Source organism: Danio aesculapii, chromosome 12 (assembly GCF_903798145.1).
Source record: "Danio aesculapii chromosome 12, fDanAes4.1, whole genome shotgun sequence".
Classification (NCBI taxonomy): domain Eukaryota; kingdom Metazoa; phylum Chordata; class Actinopteri; order Cypriniformes; family Danionidae; genus Danio; species Danio aesculapii.
The window spans coordinates 16455267-16481685 of NC_079446.1; the positions used below are offsets into that span (position 1 = coordinate 16455267).

General features: G+C 41.9%; 1 protein-coding gene across 1 annotated transcript in view; it reads left to right on the plus strand.

Annotated features, from left to right (window-relative positions):
• Positions 1–16642, plus strand: part of LOC130238860 (phenylethanolamine N-methyltransferase) — a 66854-nt gene extending 50212 nt beyond the window's left edge. Inside the window, exons 2-3 of the mRNA XM_056469975.1 lie at positions 7553–7760; positions 16204–16642. Of these exons, the coding sequence (XP_056325950.1) occupies positions 7553–7760; positions 16204–16642 (647 nt within the window). The remainder of the gene's footprint in view (positions 1–7552; positions 7761–16203) is intronic.
• The last annotated feature ends 9777 nt before the right edge of the window (positions 16643–26419 follow it).

The window sequence follows — 26419 nt, forward strand, 5'->3', positions numbered from 1 at the left end:
TCGGCTATGCGATTCAGTTCGCAAAACGGCCTCCCAGGTTCACGGGCGAACAGGGTCAGTCCTGCGTCCACCCCTGTCTTGCGAGAGAAGATTGCTGTCCTCCTGGCGAAGGATGCAATCGAGCCGGCCCTCCAGCCGAGATGGAGCGCGGGTTTTACAGCCCGCACTTCATCGTGCCCAAAAAAAAAAAAAAAAGCGGTGGGCTATGGCCAATCCTATATCTGCACATTTTTGAACCGCTGCCTTCACAGGCTGCGCTTCGGAATGCTTAAGCAGATGCGCATCACGCGATGCGTTTGTCCTCAGGATTGGTTTGCAGCAATAGATCTGAAGTACACGTATTTTCATATCTCCACACTTCCACGCCACCGGCAGTTTCTGCGGTTTGCGTTTGAAGGTCGAGCGTGGCAATACAAGGTCCTCCCCTTCGGGCTCTCTCTGTCTCCGCAAGTTTTCACCAAGCTCGCGGAGGGTGCCCTCGCGCCCCTTAGGCTCGCCGGCATCCGCACGCTAAATTATTTCGATGACTGGCTGATTTTTAGCCCACTCTCGGGAGCAATTGATTATGCACAGAGACAAGGTGCTCCGGCACTTCCGCCCGTTGGGGTTTCAGGTCAACCGAGAAAAGAGCAAGCTCGCCCCCGTGCAGAGCATCTCCTTTCTCGGGTTGGAGCTGGACTCGATCACTATGGAGGCGCGCCTCTCACGAGAGCGCGTCGAGGTAATGCTGAACTGTCTGAGAGAGTTCGAAAGGAAAAAAAAAGTGGTCCCCCTGAAATTATTTCAGAGGCTCCGGGGGCATATGGGATCCGCAGCCGCGGCCACGCCGCTCGGATTGCTCCATATGAGACCACTACAGCATTGGCTTCACGATTGGGTCCCCAGACGCGCATGGCATGCGGGCACACACCGAGTGACTGTCACTGCGCTGTGTCACCGCACCCTCACCCCCTGGAAAGGACCCCTACTTCCTACGGGCCAGTGTGCCCCTAGGTCAGGCGTCCAGGCAGGCTGTCGTTTCGGCAGATGCCTGCAGTATGGGGTGGGGGGCCGTGTGTAGCGGGCATGCTGCTGCGGACCTGTGGAGGGGAACCCAGCTGCATTGGCATATCAACTGCCTAGAGCTGTTGGCAGTGTTTCTCGCTCTGCGCTGCTTTTTACCAGTGCTGAGGGGTCAACACGTGCTGGTCAGGACGGACAGCACGGCCGCGGTAGCGTATTCCATCCGGATGGGGGGTATACGCTCCCGCTGCATGTCTCAGCTCGCTCGCCGTCTGCTCCTCTGGAGTCATACGCGGCTGAAGTCGCTGCTTGCTATTCACACCCCGGATGGCCTCAACCGTGCGGCCAACAGGCTCTCACGGCAGCTCCTTCCCCGGGAGAATGGCGACTCCACCCCGAGTCATGCGTAAGTATGCACTCCCCCCAGTGAGCCTACTCGCGCAGTTTCTGTGCAAGGTCAGGGAGGACGAGGGGCAGGTCCTGCTAGTTGCACCCCTGGCCCAACCGGACCTGGATATCAGAACTCTCCCTCCTCGCGACGCCCCCCCTGGCGAGTCCCTTTGAGAGAGGACCTACTCTCTCAGGGACAGGGCACCATCTGGCACCCTCGCTTAGTTCTGTGGAACCTCCACGTGGGGTCCATAAGACGCGACGAGGAAGACTTAGGTAACCTACCGGTGGCAGTGGGTAATACCATCACTCAGGCTAGTGCACCCTCTACGAGGAATGCCTACGCCCTGGAGTGGAGTCTATTCACTGAGTGGTGCGCTTCTCGCCGAGAAGACCCCCGATCTTGCCAGATCAGTGTTGTGCTTTCTTTCCTTCAGGACAGGTGGAGCGAAGGCTGTCGTGCTCCACACTGAGGGTTTACGTGGCCACCATCTTCGCTCATCATGATGCGTGGATGGCGGCACCGTGGGGAGGCATAACCTCATCATCCAGTTCCTCAGAGGTGCTAGGCGGATGTTTCCACCCCGCCCCCCTCTCATACCCTCTTGAGATCTCGCGGTAGTGCTACGAGCCTACGTTGGGATCCCTTCGAACCACTCGACTCAGTATCCTTGAGATTTCTGTCCTTGAAGACAGCTCTGCTGGTCGTGTTGGCATCGGTTAAGAGGGTTAGGTACCTGGAGGCATTTTCGGTCAGTGACTCGTGCCTAGAATTCGGGCCGGCCTACTCTCACGTTGTTCTGAGACCCCGGCCCGGCTATGTGCCCAAGGTTCCTACCACGCCATTTAAGAATCAGGTAGTGAGCCTGCAAGCGCTGCCCGTGGAGGAGGCAGACCCAGCCCTTTCATTGTTGCGTCCTGTTCACGCTTTGCGAATATATGTGGACCACACTCAGAGCCTTAGATCCTCTGACCAGCTCTTTGTCCAGTACAGTGGTCGGCAGATGGGAAGTGCCGTATCTAAACAGAGGTTGGCCCACTGGATAGTGGATGCCATCTCCCTCGCCTTTGGGCCAGGGTGAGCCGTGTCCCCCGGGGGAGAGAGCGCACTCCACTACGGAGCATCGCATCCTCCTGGGCGTTAGCACGCAGCGCCTCTCTGACAGACATTGTAGAGCTACGGGTTGGGTGACACCCAATACATTTGCAAGGTTACAATCTGCGAGTGGAGCCGGTTTCCTCAAGGGTATTAGGCAACCCTTGGTGATTGAGTAAACGATTCGGTTGAGGTGTCGAAACACGCTTGCTGCGCCACTCTCCCTAACCCGGAGATACGTGCGCTTTTTCAGCTTTGTCAGTTTAGTTCCCCATTTCTTTGGCGAACCCTGCAGAGTTCCTCCGAGGCCCCCAGCACCTGACTCAGCGGAGGAGTCAGGTGTTGGCCCGTTACGTTGTCGGCATGCCCGCTGGTCAGCCCGCGTTCTGGGTATAGGTGCCTGCTATGTGTGATCCCCGCTGGCGATCCCATACGTTCACTCAGCCACGGTATAGTCCCCCCTTCTAGGGCAGGCTCGTGTCTTCCCTCCCTGCTAACCATCCTTATGCAAGGACTCCCCATCTCTGGGCTAGTCCATAGGTTGTCACCAGGTCTCCCCTCTGGGTAACAGGTGAGCTCCGCAGCGTCCTCCCTATCGGGACTGAACGCTTTCCCAACGTACTGTCGTATCAAACCTATATTACTGGGTTATTGCGACTCCCCGAAAACATAACTGTTTCTGAACAGGTAAGTGAGGGCCAGGGGACACGTTGGAAGACTGTGTCTCGGGGCGTTGTAGGTGCGCTCGCTCTACTGCGTGGCACACCCTTCGCCAGGGACGCAGTAAGGTTTCCATTTCCGTTCCCCCCCTCGGGGAACGAAGGGTTACTTTAGTAACCGTAGCGTTCTTGAGCAGCTGGAAAGTTATTTGTAGTGTAATGCTTGCCATCGCAAAAAGATTTGTACACACTTTGACCACTACACGAAAGCGTTGTATTTTCTCTAGCTATTTGTTGGTTAATCACTCTATCCAGAATATGACTGTGACTTAATATTTCCAGCAATAGCATATCTACAGACAATAAATACTCTGTAGGCTCTACAACTTTAAAATTTTGTTTGTAGTATTGTTTTCTTTTGTAAGAAGTAGCAAGTGGTCCATACTTCCCCAAAATGAGCCACAGGGTTAGAAACACTAACAGATTTGGCAAGTTCTTCAGTAACAGCTTGACTAATCTGGAGGTTATGGCTTTTGAAAATGTCTGTAAGAGTGCGATTTGTGAGTGGTACACAAGCAGAGCTTAATAAAAAATGCAGTTCTTCCAACAATTCATCTAACACTCTGGCAGGAATATGATATATATGTTCCAATTTCAACAATAAAACAGCTAATTTCTTCTCAATTAATTTGGCCAAATTGACCCCAGCAATATCATCACTGTCTGACACTGACTCAGTGTCAACGTCAGGATGAGAGACATCTGTAGAACTGGCACTTACATTTTCAGAGCTATGTGCAGAGTCAGCACACACAGTTAAACCTGCTTTAAAGTCTTTCTGTGATTGGGAATTATGCTTTCTTTTTTTGTGTGAATAAAATGTACTTAAACTGTTTGTCTTGAATGAGCACCCAGAAAATACACAACTTATTGTCTCATTATTTTTTAAATGGGTTCCAATGTGAAGAAAAAAATCTTTTTCCGTGGAAAGGTCAGAACGCTCACATAATTCGCATCGAAAAGTACATGAACTTGTTGCTGTCTGTGTAAAATGTAATGGGTGAGCTCTATACACATGGGTTTTAAGGCCTACCCATGTTGAAAATGTGCAGGGACAATTTAAATATACACAAACATAATGATTACCGCTTCCGAAGCTATGATTTAATTTATAATGCTTAAGTAATTTGTACCTACAACTCTCCTTCGCAACACACTTTCTGCACTGCCACATTCACGTCACTGAAAGAGAAAGAAAAGAAAAGTTCATTAATCAAAAACAGTTAGTTATACATTACTGTGTGTGAGTGTTAAAAAAACAACTTACCATTCAATAAAGGTCAGGCACGCACCAAAAGAGCATGGGGAACACGTTATATTTTGATGTATTTCTAATTAACAATTTCACTGTGGAAAAAAATACATAGGACTAATGTTAAAAAAGGTCATAAAACAAACAACAAAAACACAAGCATTCCCCTAATTTTAAAAACAAACTTCGAAAATTTGACCAAATAAAATTAACATTATTGTTTGGTAATACTAGATACAGTTTTTTATATATATATATATATATATATATATATATATATATATATATATATATATATATATATATATATATAAACATGCATACCTAATCTATCATATCATTTAACTGCAATTTTTTTAGGACATTCCACATATGGCCGACTGCATTATACATTTTACTCGAGATGTGTTTATACTGTAAAATCCTGGTAGCATTATTCGGTATTTCGAAATTAAGTTTGAAAAGATTGATGTGTTTAAAGTCTATATTTGGTAGTATATGATACACGCGAAGGGGCCAGGCCAACGGTAATTTTGCTAATAACAACCATTGTTGGCACTTGCAAATGTTAGTCAGAATGAAAAGAGGATTTGAACATGCACATTAATACAACTTACGTTAACTTGTAGGGAAACAAACGGGTGGCGCGTTCGACTCTGGTTCCTAATTTCTCCCATTTTCCTTTCCCCTTGCTGGGGTGGAGCTGGGGTTAAATGTAGTTTGAGTAATTAATTGTTAAAAAGCTATTTTTTTGCGTTAAATTAACATTAAGGTGGAACTTCTATAGCTGAGAACCCGAACAACGTGAGAAAATAAACCTACTTAAAAACATCGTCATAGTCTAATAAATTATATTTAATCTATAATCCCGACAGTAGGAACTAAAAACGTGTATATATAGTACTTACCTTCGATTTCAAGAATGCAGATCAACTAGAAGCAGCGCCTTCAAGTTCAAACTGCACAAAACGTCAGCTTCAACCTGTCGCTGTGTTGAAAACACGCGGTGATACTTCTTCTTGTTGTTTTCGTTTGGTGACATCCAAACGCACTACCGCCACCTACTGATATGCGCGAAGTGACTCTCCAGAGTGAGAGTTGTCGATTTGAAGCGTCTCAGTCTCATTGAATCAACATGTTCTGATCAAATTCATTTGATTATTTCTTGATTCAGTTTCAAATAGCATGAATTAATCATTTAACATACGTAAACTTGATTTGTTCTTTTCAATCTGACAAATTTTTATTTTGTAAATCCAATACATGCCTAGTTGATTTTTTTGAGTGCAGTAAACTTAATTTAGAGATGGTGTTTTTTGTTTGTTTGTTTGTTTTTTCTTTTGAAATAGTTTTTAACACGCCTGATTCCTCCTCTGGCTTGAATATAAACTGATTTCCAGAGTTATTCAGTTACTAGACAGTACACTGAGATCAGATTTCACAAAAGGTGGCTGATAATACAGCGCATGCGTGATTCGAACACAAACAGTACATGAGAGCCGCACGGCACCACCTGCATCCAGAGTCAGTTGCAAACTTAGACGACTGATCAAGTGGCAGTGTATGCAAACCGAGGGCCCAAATGAGGATTTGGAATTTAAATATTAACTCTCCTGTTACCTTAACGTCTGCTAAAACCTTTTTTTCCACTGGGGTAAATTTGACCTTCAGATATGATTTTTTTTTTTTTTTTGCCAAAGGTTAGTTTCAGGGAATTGATGTCTTTGTTCACTACTAAACAACACTCTGAAATACATGGCTGGTTTGCTGGGCATGTACTGTCTAAAGGGTCAGCGCCAAGAAATGGAACCAGAGATTCATCCACAGTGATGTCGTGGCCTGGATTGTAAAGAATGGGCAATCGCTGGACTTACTTGTCGCATATATCCTGTATTGCTGTGGGTTTGACACACTCTCGTCTGCCGTGCCTTGTTTCTTTGTCATCAAAGCATATGATATGGGAAAAAACATTGATTGTCTTCAAAGACATGGTGGCTGGTAATTTTGACCTTGCAGTGTCAGCATTCCAAAGGCTTGCTTGATGAATGAGAAACCCAATGTAGGCTTGCAAATCAGTCACATCAACGTTTTTCCAGCTGTCCCTTTAGACCCCTTTTCCTTCTAAGCTTTTTATTTCAAGTATATAATTTTCAAATGATGGTTTAATGAAAAGCTGAAAAGCTGATTTTACTGTATGTCTTGAACATGACTGACAGCATATCTAGTGGGCCCTGGAACCATTTTGCTGACATTAGCAGCATTAAGTCTAACCTGTCGTTCAAGTGGGGAATGGGACCATAATAATTTTCCATTTTTTGGAAGGTAATGTGTCTGCTGGTGGTTGAGAGACAACAGGAGGGTCAACACTAGAAGTCTCATTCTAATCTAAGGAGGATGCCTCATAATCAGGGTCCTCCTCAAGATTATCTTCTGTCTTAGACACATTCTCCAAAATGTCACTTTCACTGTCAAAAACCTGTGACAAAATCTAACTGACAGAAAACTTTAGCTTAAAGAGAGAACCCACAAAGAGAAATAGTTTAGAAAGCTTCTGTGCAAGCTTTTACAGCTTTGCACCTACCATGTAAACCATATGAATTATGTGCCCCCACCAAAAAAAATATACACAGGAAATATCAATGTTCTCGCAAGGATTAGGTTTTCCCCTCCCCAATGGCATGGGAAATATCAAAGTTCTCATGAGAATTAGTATTCCCCTACCCCGTATCTTGTGAAATGTCAGTGGTTCTGGTAATACTACAGGTATGACTTTGTTAATTTTTGAAATATATTTTTTTATTAATGCATAACAAGCATAACAAGCTCTGTGTTACACTATGAATAGTGTATACTGAGTGGGTTCATCAGTCATTGTGACATGATCAGACTGTGACAGGAACTTCGGCAAGAAACGTGAGAGATTTTTTTTGTTGTTGTTGCAGGAAGTATGCATTATCAAGAATAATCTCATCCCAATCTATTAAATTAGACACATAGTATAAAATCACTGCACTAAGCTACAGTCCTGAATTGCTTTCATGTTGTTATTATAATTTCAGAATTATGAAAGTAATACTATTTTTTTTCCCCCAGATGATATAAGAGGTGGCATATTAGTAGATGTGGGATCAGGCCCAACTCTCTACCAGGTCATGAGTGGCTGTGAGAGATTTGATCATGTCATCCTCTCCGATTATTTGGAGGTCAATCGAAAGGAGCTGCAAAGCTGGCTACAGGAGGGAAAGAGCATGATAGACTGGACTGCTTACTTCAAATATGTGTGTGAACTGGAGGGCCGCAGGTGAGAATCTTTGACACCTTTAATCACATATAAATCACACAGGTGAAAAAAAAATCTTGATTGTAAGTAAACATTAAATATTTCGTCACCTTAGAATTATAAGGTTCTATCTGACATTTTTGTCAAAATTGAGTTATTGACATATTCTTATTAATTGACAATTTATTTTTTATAAGTTGTTTACATTTTACATTCTTGTTTACACAAGACTTTTTATTAAAAAAACAAATGTTACACCCATTCTGTTCTGCTATGGAATGCAAAAACTTTGAAGCTCAATATCTCGAAATCATTCAGAGTGCAGATAAAACCTTATAATTCCAAGGTAATGATTTAGATAGGAAAAAGTATTTTCCCCTTACTGATATCATTTTAATCTGTCTTTGTCAGTCACTTGCGTTTGTTCTGTGTGATGTCACACATGGGCCATTTTGCTGGGATCACTTCTATGTGCAACCAGAGACAATTAGAGAGAGACAAATAACATAAGAGAGATACATCACATAAACAAGGTCAAGCTGGAGAAGCATAAGAAAATTGAATGCACTGTACCGCAATAAACTGAACATGCCAGGGATTGTTATTAGAGATGCTTCGATCAGCATTTTTGGGCCTGATCACCGATTACCGATCACCAAAATCATGATCTGCCGATTGCCGATCACATAATGGCAGGTGAATGGGAATCTTTTATCTATAATTTAGCAGAGTTTGCACCATTTTTAGAAATGAAACAAACTCTAAATTAACTATATTGAAAAAAAACCTGTAGAAATATGCTACAGTCAAGAACTTGTCCACCAAGGATTTATTTTAGAAAATGAAAACTTAGGCTACTGTAGGCCATCTTCTCCAAATAAGGCAGAGTAAAATACTTCAAATTATTCCAAACAAAGAGGGGTCAGGCAGACCAACACACATCAGATCAGCTTAATAGGATGCAGCCTCTTAATACACTGATTACATTTTATAATTGGCAGCAAAATGTAAAACTATACCAAAGCTGGCTACTGCCACCAAGGATAAAACTATGGCAAATGTGTTTTTCTGTTATTATTATGAGCCAGGAGCCAACTACATCAGATCCAAAAAAAATAAAATAATGTAGTAAGCTACTGTAAACTAATGCCTTCCTTTCTAAATAACAAGGCAAAGAAACAAGGAGGAACAACTAGATGAACTTGTATCTAATAAAATGAGCTAGTGTCTAATGAGTTAACACTAGTATATTTTTAAAAGCACTAGTATCTAAAGAATAGGCACTAATGAATAAGCACTAGTATCTAATGAATAATAAGTACTAGTACTTAATGGAAAAGATACTAGTATCTAAAAATAAGCAAACGTAAAATGAAAATAGATACTAGTACGGGTTATAGATTAAATGTCAAAACGGCTTGCCATACATGCACACCAAGCTGAAGGGTGTGCCACACACACACACACACACACACACACACACGACAGGCCAGTGAAATCTGCGTCTCTCATCGTTTCTGCGTGTTATTGGCGTTGTCGGTTACAATTGCGTGGATTTTTTTTCCACTTTGGATCCCCCGTGACTGAAACATGCAGCTAAATGCGTTCACCAAAGCCTCCGCAGAATGTGACCCTGTGAAATCCTGACGGTGTAGCACAATGTTGTGTCTTTCGAAGTTTGAATCAATAAAGTGTGCTGTTAAGTTTAGCAGGGACATTGGACAGGCGTCTGCCCTCCATCACAGGTTGTTCGTCGAGACAAATGAATTTCATGATTCTGAACGCAATGTCTTTCCACCTCGTACTATCCCTGCTGTATGATTACGTCATTTAATCATACTCGACATATTAAGTTGTATGGCGGGTTCCAAGATGCCTAATCATGTTAGTGGTGTTAAAATGCCGTTGCTTGCTTCCACCTCGAGGGATTTTATCACGACATACATTGCAAACGTCTAACTTTACATCTTTATTTGACTTTGAAAAAGACGGGGGAACTCATGTTGCCACTGGTAAGCTCCACTCTGTTCTGCTGTTGTTTATCTGTGCGCCGTGCATGCTTATGTGAAAAACTCATGCGAGTAATTTACGTCAAGTGATCGTCTTTTTTGATTGGCGCTTTTGGGGTTAGCCGATCAAGCTATTTTTAGCCAATATCGGCCGATCGTGATCGGGGGCCGATCAATCGGAGCATCACTAATTGTTATTTTGATAAACTGTCCTAAATTCAGGATATGGATCTGTATGAATCAATGTCTTAATATACTTCGATTTAGTTTGAACACTATTATGTTTATATTTACAAATTATTTGACATATGCTTGTATCCAAAGTATTTTACAAAAATGAACAATGAATGTAATCAAAGCAACAACAGAACAACCAATGTAAATACTATATAATTTTTAATTAGAATATATTACATAGTACATATATTACATAGTACATAGTATAAATACATTATATAGTAAATAGAGAACAAAAAAAACATAAAACAATGAATAAATCCAACATTCAGATATGTTGAACACAAAGAAAGATATTATGAAAAAAGCTGGAAACCTGTAATCACTGACTTCCATAGTATTTGTTAGTTATCCTAACATGGAAGTTAGTGGTTACAGATTTGTAACTTTATTTGTCTTGAACAGAAGGAGAAAACTCAGAAAGGTTTGGAACCACTTAAGGGCAGTAGTGGAAAGAGTACTTAAAAATCATACTTGAGTAAAAGTACCATTACTTGCCTAAAAATGAAGTGCAAGCAGAGTAAAAGTATCCATTGTAAATATTACTCAAAGTATGAGTAAAAAGTAGACCTTTCAAAGGTATTCAAGAGTAGTGAGTAGTGAGTATTGCGCTGTAAAAAGCTGATGCGTTTACATGTAATTTGTGAATGTGTGTAAACGTAACATTCTGTAGTGCATTTAGTTATTGCTCAGCAGGCACACAACGTCATAAGATGTTAATATAAGTTTAGATTTAGGTTGTGATGTCAAGTGACCAAAATTCAATGTCTAGCCAGCGTCTAAGGACAATGTTATTTTAATGTCCAGTAACGACGTCAAGTGACATTGTAATTTGGTTGATTTTAGCTTGTGTTTGAAAGTGACCAAAATCCAACGTCAAATTGACGTCAAATACTGAGATTTATTCATCAGGTATGGCAACCAAAATCCAATATCTGATAGACATCAAAGTGCTAATGTCCAGACAACATCAAGCTGTAACATCATTACATGTTGATATTTGGTTGAATGTTGGACGTTTTCTAATCCCCATAGACAAGAAAAAATAAAGTAGTGACTGCAGGTTGAAGGAAAATAGTGGAGTTAAAGTACCAATACTGCACTAAAAATGTACTTAAGGAAAGGTACACATTTATAAAACTACTTAGTAAATTTCAATTGCTGAGAAACTATTCGATTACAGTAATTTGAGTATTTGTAATTTGTTACTTTACACCAATGCTTGAGGGTAAGTCAATTTAAACTATCTATTTAAGGCCAAAGTACTGAATGAAATACTTAATGTTTTACTTTAAGCAAAAACACTTGTCTCAGTTCTTTAAAGGATTATTTAGTTCAAGTAAAAACTGCTTACCTTGTGTTTGGTTTTGATATTCCGGTTTTGTTTTTGTAAAGAACATAAACAATAAATGAGTAAACAACAAATATCATGTCATTCTCCATTTATTTACATTTAAACACATTGTGCAAAAGTAATTTCTGGAGCAATACATCATAGCGTTTACATAAGACTATTTAAGAAGAATTAAACATCAGGAAAACACACTCATACACATAGTGGAAAAAGAAACAAAGTTACAAAAATGTAAAGACATTTGCAAACAATGTATCAAATAAGCACTGAATGCATTTAATGAAGTTCCATAAATAAGTTCAGGAGGAGCCTGATCAGTCAGGTGGGTCATTAAATCATCACATGTTTATATAAGTTTCTGTTGACTTTTGTTCCGGCATCCCTCCACCTCCCCATCCCCTCCTCTGTTTTTATTTTTTTAATGTTAAAAAATAAAAAAGAGGGGGTGGGGTCTGGGTTGACTCATGTTATTATTATTTATATTTGTTAAAAAAAAAAAAAAAAGTTTAGATTTGTCTACCTTTCAGGGTTTGGACCATATGGGGCATAAGAATTGGACATGTGTTTGGATATAACTATGTTTTTTGACCACACTTCGTTATTATTGTTCATTTATTCATTTGCTGGAAATTAGAATTGGATTTAGAAATAAGTTTAAAACAAATCTTTACGCTTAACAAACGAAATTAAATATGTAGGCTAATGGATGTTTTCAGTAGAGTGCGTACAACACCGTTTCCTTATCCACGAAAGTAAAGGAATAAAGTAAAGAGTAAAACTAAACTAAAGAGAAAGTAAAGAGGCTGAATGGAGGAAGTCCGTTCTTTATTTTTGCTGCAGATGGTCTGTTTACCTGTTTTCTCACTAGTAAAGCATTCAGTTTTTCCACTCACAAAGTCCGCCATGTAAATAGCAAATGTGCCACGCACACAACTCTGTTAGACCTTGTGCCAGGGCACAAAGTGTATTTTTCTGTGCTTAAAATAGCAAAAGTGGATTTACCCGCTCTATTTTAATGGTCTAGGCGCAAAGTGTAAAGTGCATGGCGCAAAAACATTAATGGCATGTCCAACTCCACTTTTGCTATTTTAAGGACAGAAAAATTTGGTTTGTGCAGTGACGCATAGTCTAACAGGGTTGTGCTTAATGTCTTATGGGTGTGTTTTGAGCATAACATGCGTTTAACCAATTAGTGTCTCATCTCCCATTCCCTTTAAGAGTCAGTTGTGTCGTGCCATGGCGCATTTGCTATTTACATGGTGGACGTGAAAAAACTGAATGCTTCACTGGCGAGAAAATAGTTTAACAGACCATCTAAACGAAGATAAAAAAATGAGTCTCCCCCTTTCGGCTTTTTACTTTACTCCATTACTTTCGTGGATAAGGAAATGGTATACGCACTACGCTGAAGACATTCATTAGCCTACATATTTATTTTTGTTTGTTAAGCCCAAAGATTTTATTCAAAATTATTTCTAAATACAGTTCTAATTTCCAGCAAACGAATAAATGAACAATAATAAAGAATTGTAACCAAAAACATCCTGGTTATGTACTTAACCCACGTTCCCCGAATAGGGAACAGACCCATGTGTCTGATAACAGACATATCAGAGTTCGCCAGATGATCAATCACTCTGAAGAGTAAGAAAACAGGCCAATGAAATGCCAAATGAATTGGCAGAGCTCAGCTCACAGTTGTCAGCAATTAGTTATTAACAGAGTATATCAGCTAACGACTAAGAAGCAAGCATTACAATTTTGCCTGCTTAAGAGCCAATCACTCAGCTAACAGCTGGAGGCTCAGCTGCTGTAGCAGTGGAGACACAAGTCTCTGCTCCCTATTCGGGGAACGTGGGTTACGTACGTAACCAGGATGATCCTCTTCATGGGAACTTCAACGTGTGTCTGATATCAGACATGGTGGATTGTGTATGAAAAACGCCTCAGCAGCTAAGCCCGTTACACTCCTGATGTGAAGTCTGCCAAGCGTGAGCGCACAAGCATCACCAAGAGTGCAAACTTCCAACGTCCCCTAGGCACTTTAATTACCATTACATGGGAATAATAATTCAAAAATTTTGATCAGGGGTTTTAAATGTGCTTTTACCTAGCTAATATAGACTAGGAATTTTAGATATACAACAGTACGTTAGGAAAGCGTGCCAGTCCCCGAAGGGGGAGGACACTGCAGAGGCCTGCTGCTACCTAAGATGGGAGACTTGATGGCAATAAGAACATATGGACTAGCCCTATGGAGGTGGAGTACTACATATGATAAACTGGTAAGCGAGTAGGGAAGACACGAGTCCGCCTGGTCAGGGGGAACACTCCGTGGCTGAAATAAACATATGGGATTGCCATCGGGGGCCACGCAAAGCTGGCACCAAACCTCAGCATGTGTGGAGACCTAGATGGGCATACCAGACATCACACTGAGCCAGGCACCTGGCTCCTCCGCTGAGTCGAGTGCTGGGGGCCTTAGAGGAATTCTCTAGGCATTGTCTAATGGGGAACTTACTAGCAGAAGAGAAAAGGCGCATGTATCTCCAGGTTAGGGAGCATGGTGCGGCAAGCATTTTTGACACCGAACTTAATTTTCTCCCAATTGACCAGGGTTAGCCAGTAATTGGCTCCACTCAAAGATTGTAAAATCTTGCTAATGTATTAGGTGTCGCCCAGCCCACAGCTCTACATAATCTATTAAGAGGCGCCGCATAATCACGCCAAAAGGAGGCACCCCTCTTTTAAGTGTGCTCTCTCTCCTGGGTGACACGGTTCCCACTGGCACACAAAGTGAGAGCGATGGCATAAACTATCAAGTGGACCAATCTTTGCTTTGAAACGGGACTTCCCTTCTGCCGAACATAACAGAAAAGAGCTGCTTAGAGACGTATGCTCTATGTGTCACATTAAGCGCAGTGCTTGGACATAGCAATGAAAGTGCCGGGTCTGCCTCCTCCACAGACAGCGCTTGTATGATTACTACCTAATATTAAAAGGGTGGTAGAAAACTTGGCACATAGCTGAACTGGGGTCTCAGGTAAATGTTGGCTGAAACGCTGACCGAAAATTCGGACCCTCCTGATTGATACCAACACGACCAGCAGAGCTGCCTTCATGGACAGAAAACTTACAGATACTGAATGGAGTGGCTCAATGGACCTCACCATAACCCCTGGGGCTAGAGAGATCCCAAGAGGGCAAGAGAGGGGGCGGGGATGGAATTAACCATCTTATGGCATGCGCCTCTTAGGAACTGGCTGATGAGGTTATGCCTCCTCAGCGCGCTACCATTCGCCGCCCTACAGAGAGCAGGGACACCAATCTGGCATGTCCGGTGTTCTTCTCAGAGAGAATCTCCACACAATGAATAGACTCAACTACAGGACATAGGCATGCTTATACAGGGTCCTCTAGCCTGAGTGACGGTGTTAGCCATCGAACTGATAGGTCACCTAAGTCCTCAGCGCTCTGTCAAAGAACCATCCATGGAGGTTCCAGAACAGGTGCCCGACTCAAAAAAAGGAAATGCTTCTTCTGGGGAATTTGTCAGGGAAGGGCCATCAGGAGGAGTGTGAGTCCAGAAACTCGGGTCCGGTTGGGCCAAGGAGGTGCAACGAGCGAGACCCGCTTCTCATCTACCTGACCTTGCACTGAGTCTGTGTGAGCAGGCTCGCTGGGGAAAAATGGATATTGTGTAAACCCGGGGCCAGTTGAGAGTCAGCACATTCGTGCAGAGCAGGGAAAGCAGCTAACAAAGGACTGCTCAGGAGAAGTAGCAGGATGACCTGGGCTTCTCTAAAGCGTGCCTATAAACGCTGGACTATAACGGGGTGGAGTCTCCATTCTCCCAGAAACGTAACTGTCGTGTGAGCGTGTAAGCTGGCACAGTAAAGCTCATCCAGCATATGAATGGTGCGCAGCTATTTGGCCGCATGACTCCGCAGGTACAGATGGTGAGTGAGCTGAGACATGCGGCCGTAGCGCACATCACCCAAACGGTTGATGTACACTATTGAAGCCGTACTGACCATGCTAACCAACACAGGTTTCCCCTCCTCCCCTCAGGTTTACTGGTAGAGCTTCAAAGATTGGTCAGAGGCTTCAAATAAGTTCAAATCAATTTAATGAATCAATTAGATAAAGCATAAAGGGCCCTGAGTGGCAGAGAACAGTAGCACAGGCGGTCTGTGTCAGCACAATAATGATAGTGATTCAAAAACATATGCACACAACATTCATTTCTCCTTGAAACTTGTAATCATGTAATGCATTGTTGAATGTGAAATATCCAAATGTCTTCCTATCTTTTTTTGAGGAACGTTTATAAACATTTCAATAATTTTCTCACATATTTGTTGGCAAACTGGCAATCTTTGGCCTGTCCTTGCTCCTAAAGGACTAGACCTTTCTTGAATGCTGCTTTCGCACCAAATCATATTTACAATCAGCTGTTGACATCACCTATTTCAAATCACATCATTATTTAACCAATTTACCTGATTACGAGCTCTAAACTGCTCTTGTCCCAACTTTTTTGGAATGCGTTGCATGTCTGAATGACAGGAAAGAATGTATATTTATAAATAAAACAAAGTTGACCAGATAAAACATGAAATATTTTGTGTTTATATTGTACTGCAATGGAATTCAAGTCAAAGTAAATTTGGAAATTACTATTTTGTTTTATTTGCCTTTTCCATACTGTGCCAACTTTTTCTGATTTGGGGTTGTATGTTATATAATAATTATTTCACACCACCCAGTAAAATGATCATACAAAATATACATACATATACGAAATACAAAACAACTTCTGAACAATATCTGATTGTGTCCTCAACTTTTTGATGTTTTGCAGTTCATCAGCATGGGTAGAGAAAGCAACACGGCTTCGCTCAGTTGTGTCTGATGTGCTGCCGCTTGATGTACTCCAGTCCTGCCCATTATTACCAGGGCTCTTACCCCCCTCTGGAGCAGACTGTCTGGTGTCATCTTTCTGCCTAGAGAGTGTAACCCATGACTTGCTTTCATTCACCCATGCCTTGCGTAACATCTCCAGTCTGCTTAAAAAAGGTGGATATCTGTTCCTTATTGGTGCCCTAGGGGAAAGCTTCTACTTGGGTGCACCAGGGTTGTACATCCCTGTGGTCCCTCTGAATGAGTCTCAGGTCTGTGCTAGCCTGAAGGACAGTGGATATGAGCTATTGCAGCTTTGTATTTACCACATGCCACCAGAAATGAAGGTGGGAGTGGATGATGTTACTGGTGTATTCTTTGTAAAAGCTAAGAAAGCATAAACAATGCTATTTGAAGAACATGGGAGTTGGTTAAGGAATTGAATTAATTAATGTATGTTATTCATAAAGATATTGAAAATAGTATGTCAGCATTAAAAAAGAGGTCAAATTAAGTGAATACACTGAACTCATTTGTTAAATTCATTGAGTTCATATGAGTTGTCTATCTTAGATTATTTATGTTAAGATATTTAACATTCTGATGCATAATTTATGTTTTACAAGATTTATGATTTCTTTGTTTATGTTATAAAAGATATGAAATGTGCATATGTTGAAATAGACTAATGAATCGAACTGTTTATTTTGTCAAAATAAAATAATACTTGCTTTTGCTAACTGTTCCTAAATCTTGTCTAAACACGTCAACCCTATTTGTCATATGCATAAAAAGTCACACATGTTGATGCAATGCAGGTATACATGTAAAATTCTGAGAAATTAACTTTTTTTGAAAGGTGCCAGTGCATCATGGTGTTGACCAGGAGTGTTCAGTACAACTTTTTTTATTAACGGCTGGCTAGGAAAATTCCAGTGATATAACATCAATTAGTCTCCCCGACTTTCCAACTGCAGCCCCTCAACGCTCAGCTCCGCCGAGCTCTCAACCCGAGCCAGAGGCTGCCGAGAGATGCCGTCACATCACCCGTTCTTACACCAGCAGACTTTCACGCCACAGATCACCTTCTTCTTCGACCTCAAGAAACAATAACAATTCACCTACCTCATCTTACGTTTCTGCCATATCCTCCATCCATCCGCCACCCCCATCTGGTATAACAATAATATATGTACTGGTAACAAACCATTTATATACAAATGCTGGGGAGAAAATGGTATCGTTGTGTTAAAGGACCTATACAATGATGATGGACTTAAATCGTTTCAGATTTTGAAAGAGGAATTCTCTCTTCCAGGATTCTCCTTTTTTCTTATATTTAAGATTGAGGTCTGCGCTGAAATCATATGGAGTACCTTGGTCATCCAAAATATCCCCTCATCTTATAATAGACTGGATAGATTCCAGCTTGGACTCTAAAGGTATTGTAAATATAATTTATTAATCTCTTACAGTACGACAATATTCAAATTTATCAATTGAGAGCTTCTGGGAGAGAGAACTCAATACAATTATTGATTGGGAGACTGTTTGGGAGAACTGTTTTGTAACTTCAAAAAACCCAGCTCACTAAATGATTCATTATGAATTAATTTTCAAAGCTTATGCCACCCCCTACCTGTTATTTAAAATGAAAAGAAAACCGGACCCCTTTTGTCACTTATGTAACAACTCTACACAAGGTACCTATATACATATGTTCTGGGAATGTCCCCAAATTGCATTATTAAGGACCAGGGTACGAGACTTTCTATCAGAATTAATGGAAACTCAGATCCAATGCGACCTATTGCTTTTTCTTATGCTGAACGATTCATCACTCTTCTTATCCATCAACCAAAAAAGGACTCTGTCAGTTGTTCTGACTGCTGCTGCTGAAAAAAAAACTATCCTGAAACTATGGTTGGATCCATCTGCTCCAACTGATCTATCCTGGAGGCTACTGGACATTATTAGTCTGGAATACACCCCAGCCAAAATAACTGGTGCCAGTAAAAAAAACTGTACAATTTTGGTCAAATATGAGAGAGACTATCATTTATGTTTCAATCCTAATTTTGTACTTGTTATTACAATATTGTTTTTTAAATTTATTTATTTATTTTTTTTAATTTTAGATTTATTATACATATTTTGTTGGGTGGATCTCGGACTTTGTTCAAAATCAAAATGTTCAATAAAAAAATAATTAAAAAAAAATCGAAACTCATTAAACTATACAGCAAAGCAACATCGGATTCCCACCATTCCACAAGCTCCTCAGCCAGACCAGCCACCCAAAAAAGCAGCTCTCGATTTACACGCTACCCTCAACTGCTATCAGGAAAAAGAAAATTAAAACAGAAGCATACTTCAAGCCAAGCCCCCCAAGATCACACCCCCTGGAAGCACATCCGCATCATTTGACATCGCCCAATCCTATGCAACGAGATTTAACCCAGGACAATCCTCCTACTAAATCATTCACTGTACCTTTCTCCACCACTTTTCCTGGCCTCCCGCCCCTCCTAGCCATCTACTAACAGCCCTCATTTATCTTCTACTTCTAATGCTCCAGCTCACACTCCAACTTTCGCTCCTCTTGCCCTTCCAAGCAACCAAAACTTTCCTTTCTCTTCTCAAACCCCTGCCCCAGACCCTATATATTCTAACCTGCCTTTTTCTTCCCAAAACCCTCCTAATAACCACCCTTTTTTTCTCTCCCCATAGCTCACTCCAGCAACAACCCAGCTCAGCATCCGGCACTCCAGTCACAAGTTTCTTCAGCATGCTCTCCATTCACCGTAAACACTGCCACGCCCCTACCTCCGCCGCATAATGCTTTCGTCATGGAGCCTCCGCCCATCTCTAATGCCGTACGCAATCAAATTCTGTCAGAAATTCTGGTCATTGGCTCCAGAAGCGGACCTCAACACAACACCTGTCCCTCCCTTTTCAGAAATTATATTGCCTTAAGCCACCCCCTTTTTAGTCTCTGCCAAACATCCTTATCCCTCATCCTCCAAGCAGTAGCCCCTAGAACTCTGAAGTCATCCATCACAGCATGGAACACATTCAAACACTTTCACAACATTCATCATTTATCTTTTCCCAATTTTTCCCTACTCTCTATTACTTGCTTTATTTCGCATCTTCACACAGCCAAACCTATCCAAGCTAGCTCTTTAAAAACTACATCAGTGGGATCCAATTTTTCACAAATGAATCAACGGATCCCCCTCTGATGCCATTTTCAATTCTCAAACTTCTCTCCTCATCAAAAGCATTCAAAGAACTCACCTCACCACTCCAGATTTTAGACAATTCTCAACATCCTTTCCTCATGCATTTGCACCTTACGCAAAGGTTACATCTCCCCTAACACAGCATGCACTTTAGATGCCATGTTCACTTTGGCTTCCTCAGATGCTCTGAACTCACCGTAACATCCAAATTCAACCATTCTCTCCACCCCACCATAGCAGACCTAACTTTGCAGGATGAGGAAACCCTTGCTTTTCTCATCAAACAGAGTAAAATAGATCAATTCCACAAAGGACATTTTATTTACATTTTCAATACTCCCTCTCCCACCCACTCCTTTCAAACCATCACAGCATACCTTAACTTAAGGAGACTACAAGAAACAAACCCTCTAGCCACCCTTTTTACTGATGATGCTAACCATCCAGTATCGCATTTCTGGTTTCAGAAACATCTCAAAGAAGTCCCCCGCCTCTCAGGATTCCCTCCTGAACCATATTCTAGCCACTCGTTCAGAATTGGCGCTGCAACTACTGCAGCTACCAATAGGCTTTCCCAGCATCAGATCCAGACCCTCTGTCTTTGGTCTTCTGAAGCTTTTAAATCCTACATTCGCCTCAGTCGTTTTCACCTTAAAGAAGCTCAGTTGGTTTTATCAAACCATTTAGCTCAACATTGATCACTCCTTCGTCACTCATCTAGAATAAGCCATCCATTTGTTCAACCCTTACAAATCTCCTTTACATCTGACTCCCCAGGAGTCAATCTGAGCTACGGCTCTCGCAAGACCTGTTACCCTCACCTTCCTGTCTCCCCTGCCAACATCGAGTGCTTTCGCCGCATCAGTTTATTTATTCTGTACAGCTATTCACCAATATCTACATAGCGTTATTCTGCATAGTTCATTTGCATTTCATGTTTACCATATTCTGTATCATGCATAGTAATCATGTTACTTCCAGCAGCTCTTCCCTTTTCTTTCCCTATTCCCAGCGTCACTTACTCACTTATTTGCATAGAACTTCACCATTATCTTTTGTACCATATTGTATATCCAGCAGCCGGATATAGCATTTTTTCTTGCATTTTGGGGGGTTTTCTGTGTAAATACGGGGCTGCTGTCCCGAGCGCTTATTATTTGCTTCTTGGGGAGTTTTGAGATCGTCCTGAGCTCAATCTCCCCTCACCCCGCAAAGGGAATGAGCCCTGGATTCAAGGATCCCTTGAGCTCAGGGCTCTCTCGCGGGACAGCATGCCAAACAAGCTTTTTTAAATCATGAGTTAAGTGTGAACTCTTAAAGTGAAATTTAATATATTAAACTAATTTCGAGAGAAGTACGCACTTATGATTGACCCAGCTGGTTTATATTAACTAATCACGATCCTCCAATCAAAGGATCCTGATTTCCTATATATGTATCCTCTTTTTCTTTCTACAACCATCTTCATCTTGAGGAGACCCCCCTCCTCCCCTTTTTTCACCTTTATCCAGAGCGGGCGGCCCAGCGACCAGCAAGAATTTCAATGGCTCTGGCTCCTTGCTGGACCATCTGGTATTTCTGTGCGTGGCTGGCATGCTCTCCCCGTGTCCGTGTGGGTTTCCCCCGGGTTCCCCAGTTTCCACCCAAGACCCAAATATGCTCTACATTATAGACGAAATAAACCTAAGTCTCTTTTACTAGACGTCTCGCTCTCAGGAAGTTCACCTTGGCCTTAGCTGCGGGGGAGTTTTGAGATTGTCCTGTGCTCAATCTCCCCTCGCCCTGCAAAGGGAGGGACCCCTGGACTCAAGGATCCCTTAAGCTCAGGCCTCTCTCCCGTGACAGCATGCCAAACAAGCTTTTTTTAAATCATGAGTTAAGTGTGAACTCTTGAATAATAATTTAACAACATTGTCAGCACCACAAACTTTTTTTCATTAACATTGACATTATTTATAACACAATAATAATTTCTGACAATTTTATGCAAAATACATATTTAGCAAAATACACACACACACACACACACACACACACACACACACACACACACACACACACATATATATATACAGTTGAAGTCAGAATTATTAACCCCCCTGTTTATAACTGATTCATTTTATCTTTTATCCATGATGATAGTGTAGTGTTGAGAAGTATACAGTAATTAATGGTTACTTTAATACATGTAATGTAAAACTGCACCACTGGGGACTCCAGTGAGAGTGTATAAAAGGTGGAGAGAAGGAAGAAAATAAAAGAGAATTCGAGTGTTAACCACAAAATGCAGTGTGTTATGTATGAGTAAAACACCACAAATTGGAGACAAGGATGAAAGCATCAGTGCCGAGCCTGCCCCGTTTCTGTTTGTCAGTGGGGTACCACCGATTCCATTTGAGACATGACAGAAACTTTTTCAGAACTATATGATAGTTATTCAGGCAACCGGAGATGCGTAGCCGGAGACGCGAAGACAAGCGGTCTTGCTACATTGTTTGGGGATGGAAGGTCAGCCTTTGTTTTATACTTTGCCAGACCAAGGTACTACATTTGATGAAGTGATGACGGCACTTCAGAAACACTTTGTGCCTAAAGTTAACCTGATTGCATGCCGACACACCTTTAGATAGCGTGTGCAGAGGGCGGATGAAACGATTACTCAATACTTTGCAGCAATGAGAGCTTTAGCAGCTCCATGTGTGTTTGGTCAAATGGAAATTGAAATGCTACATGATCAGTTGATCACAAACTTGTCATTGTCTGCAGTGAAAGACAAATTACTTTTAGAAGATCATCTCACGTTAGAAAAAGCGATTACAATCGCCTGTCAAGTGGAAGCTGCAGTTAAAAACTCCTCATTGCTTGATAATGCCAATGCTGCTACGATACCTGTACAAACCATTAGTAAGCATACTAAGTACAGCAGAGGAAAGAAAGACACAAGTTCAGCAAACCATGCACGGTCTGTTCAGAAACGATCAGAGGATCAAAAGCAAACAGCAATGGTCAGCAACGTCGACAATGCTTACAATGTGGATCAGATAAACCCCTGGCGATTGATAAAAACTCTGTTGCTGCTAAAGTAAATTGTAGATTCTGTGGAAAGAAAGGCCATTTTGCCCGAATGTGTAAAGCTGCTGCAAGTGAAGTCAGAGAGGTTGTTGTTCCAGATGTGACAGTGCTTTGTGTGGATAACATGAGAGAAACTGTTGCAGCCAGTGATAAGATCACATGTGAAGTGAATGTTGAAGCACCAAGAGGTAATAGACACACAAGGTTCCACTGTACCACTGTACCACACAATGTGTATTGGTTCCACACAATAGATCCACTGGTTGTGGATACTGGTGCATCAGTTTCTATACTTCCAGAAGTTGTATATATGAAACACTTTTCCCAATGCACATTGCTTAAGCCTAAAATCAAGCTTGTTACATATGCAAACTTACCAGTGATTGGTTGCTTTCAGCGTTAAAAAATGTTTCAAAGAATAATACTGCTGTCCCTGCAACTTTTTTTGTGGTAACTAAAGAATCCCCCTTGCTAGGGCTAGACCTAATTACATCACGCAATCTGGACATTGCCAGTGGAAAAGTAAAACACATTGACCCTGAAAATAAACCATTAGTTGCATCACTTCAACCTAATGAGCAATCCACAGGTCCGGTGAATGCACTGACAACAATATCTACTCCTCACCTGGGATGTGTGAAAGGATTTGTTCACAAAGTGCAAATCAATTCAACAGTGACACCAAAACATCAGAAGTTGAGATGTTTGCCTCTCAGTATCCACAAAGATGTGTCCACTGAACTTCAACGTCTCCACACATCAGGTATTATTGAACCAATTGATGCATCGGAATGGGTCAGTCCTCTGGTGGTTGTGCAAAAGAGGGATGGACACATTAGACTTTGTGTAGATCTTCGTGAACCCAACAAGAGTGTCATAATGAACTGTTACCCATTTCCTCACATGAAGGATTTGTTTACAGAACTTGAAGGTCTTTTCCGTTTCACTCGGGTTCCGTTTGGACTGGCTTCAGCACCATCCACCTTCCAAAAGATGATGCAAACCATCCTGAAGGAACTGAATGGTGTAAGGAGTTACTTGGATGACATTATAGTGTATGGGGATTCGCAGGAGGCCCATGATAAGCACCTACAAGCTGTTCATCAAAGATGGGAGGAGGTTGGTTTGCAGATTAACTTTTACAAAAGCTCCTTCAATAGAGCTACCATTCCTTACTTACCTGGGTCATGTCATTTCTAAAGAAGAACCAAGTCATAGCTCTGAACACTTGAAGGCCATCGCAGAAGCATCTAGGCCAACAGATACAGTAGCTTTACGTTCCTTTCTAGGCCTCACTTAATGGTTCAACAAATTTCTTCCAAACTACGCAACGTTGGTTGAGCCATGGAGACAGATGCTCAGAGCTAATGCACAGACAGCACTGCAGTGGAGTCCAGTCACTGTTGAAATCTTTGAGAAGCTTAAGCTAATGACGGTGCAGAGTCCTGTTTTGGCCATCTATGAGGCTATCTTTGCGGCCCACATTCATTAAAGTAAAGTAAAGTAAAGTAAAGAACTTTTATTGTCATTGTAGTTGTACAACGAAATTTGTTTGGTAACTCACAGAGACCAGCAGCAATATAAAAAGAGAGAAAACAGACAATAGACATAATACTAAATATAAGATGCAAGATAAAATATACTAAATGTAATAAGTCACATAAAAACCAACAATAGACATGATACTAAAAATATAAGATGTAAGATAAAATATACTAAATGTAATAAGTCACAGTATTTACATTATGGCAAATGAGTGCAAACATAAATATCCATAAAGTGTCTTTGTGCATTAGCAGCAGAACATCAGGAAGGTAGGGAGTGAGGGAGGGGGGGGTTGTGACTGTTAATGTGTTCAAAGAGGAGGGGTGGCACAGGCTACAGCTCTGGGGAAGAAGCTGCTCTTTAGCCTGTTTGTGCGGGTCTTAATTGCCTTATATCTTTTCCCTGATGGGAGTAGTGCAAAAAGTTTGTGTCCTGGATGAGTAGGGTCCTTAATGATGTTGCTAGCTCTCCTCTGTAGGCGGCTAGCGTAGACTGTATCGAGGTTTGGAAGTTTAATTCCTATGATCCTCTGTGCAGTCTTAACAGTCCGGGATAGAGCTCTTCGGTTTTCCGCAGTGCAGCTTGTGTACCACACTGTGTTGCAGTGGCAGAGGATGCTCTCTATCGTGCTCCTGTAGAAATTTAGTAAGAGCTGGGTCGGTACTTTTGTTTTCTTGAGTTTTCTTAAGAAGAAAAGTCTCTGTTGAGCTTTCTTCACTAAGTGGGTGGTGTTAATGGTCCATGTGAGATCTTTTGTCAGATGTAGGCCTAGGAATTTGATGTTATTTACCCTCTCAACTTCCTCGCCATTTATGTGGAGGGGGGTTGGTGGTGTCCTTTTTTGCTCTTCTGTAGTCTACAACGATCTCTTTTGTTTTGGAGGTGTTCAGAACCAAATCGTTATTGACACATCAGTTGATTAGGTGTTGAACGTCCTCTCTGTAGTGAGACTCGTTGTTACCTGAGATTTGTCCTATTATTGTGGTGTCGTCAGCAAACTTCACTATAGTGTTGGAAGAGTGAATGGGTTTGCAGTCATGTGTGAATAGGGTGAAAAGTACTGGGCTGAGGACACAGCCCTGCGGTGCTCCGGTATTAATGGTGATGGTGGATGAGATGTGGTTGCCCACTCTTACATTCTGTGGTCTGGAAAATCCAAAATCCAAGAACAGAGTGAAGGGGTTAATCCTAAATTGTTCAGCTTGTTTACCAGTTTGTATGGTACGATGGTATTAAATGCAGAGCTGAAATCTACAAATAACATCCTAACATATGTATTGGGATGCTCCAGATGAGAAACGCTAGTGTGAAGTGTGATTGAGATTGCATCCTCTGTTGATCTGTTCCTGCAGTAAGCAAACTGCAGGCTGTCCAGGTCAGTAGGGATGTTTGTTTTGATGTGTGAAAGAATAAGTCTCTCAAAACACTTCATTACAATGGGTGTCAGAGCAACTGGGCGATAGTCGTTCAGACATTTCACTGATTGCTTTTTGGGCACTGGAACAATGGTTGTTGATTTGAGGCACATAGGGACTACGGCCTGCTTTAAAGACAGATTGAAGATGTTGGTGAACACCCCCGCCAGTTGGTCAGCACAAGACCTAAGTGTGCGACCTGAAACCTTGTCTGGTCCAGCTGCTTTGTTGACATTGATCCTCCTTAGAGTGGATCTCACCTGATGACACTCGAAGACGGGTATCGTCTCCTCTGTGGGTGATGGTGCTGTCTGGATTTCCATTCTGTTGGAGTCACTGTCAAAGTGTGCGAAAAACTCGTTCAGGGTGTCAGGAAGCGAGGCATCATGGCTGGACAATGAGGGGCTGTTCTTATAGTCTGTTAGGGCTTTAATGCCTCTCCACATGCTGCGAGGGTTGTTGTTTTCAAAGTGTCCCTCCAGCCGTTGCTTATATATGTACTTGGCTGCTTTAATGCCTTTCTTTAGATCTTTTCGTGCATTTCTGTAAGCTTGCCTGTCCCCTGACCTGTAGGCAGCGTTCCTCACTCTCAGTAAAGAGCACACGTTCCTGTCAAACCATGGTTTTTGATTTGGGAACACCACGCTGGTTTTGGTGGTTAGCACAGAGTCAGTACAGAAAGCAATATATGCTAAAACAGATGAACTATACTCCTCCAGATCCGTGCTCGCAAACAAGTCCCAATCTGTGTTTTCAAAACAGTCTTGTAGGCGTAAAGAAGATTCCTCATTTCAAACTTGGACCGTTTTTACAGTTGGCTTTGTTCTGCAGATCAACGGTCTATAGGACGGAGTCAAGTGCATGGAGATGTGGTCTGATAAACCTAGATGAGGTGATGGGG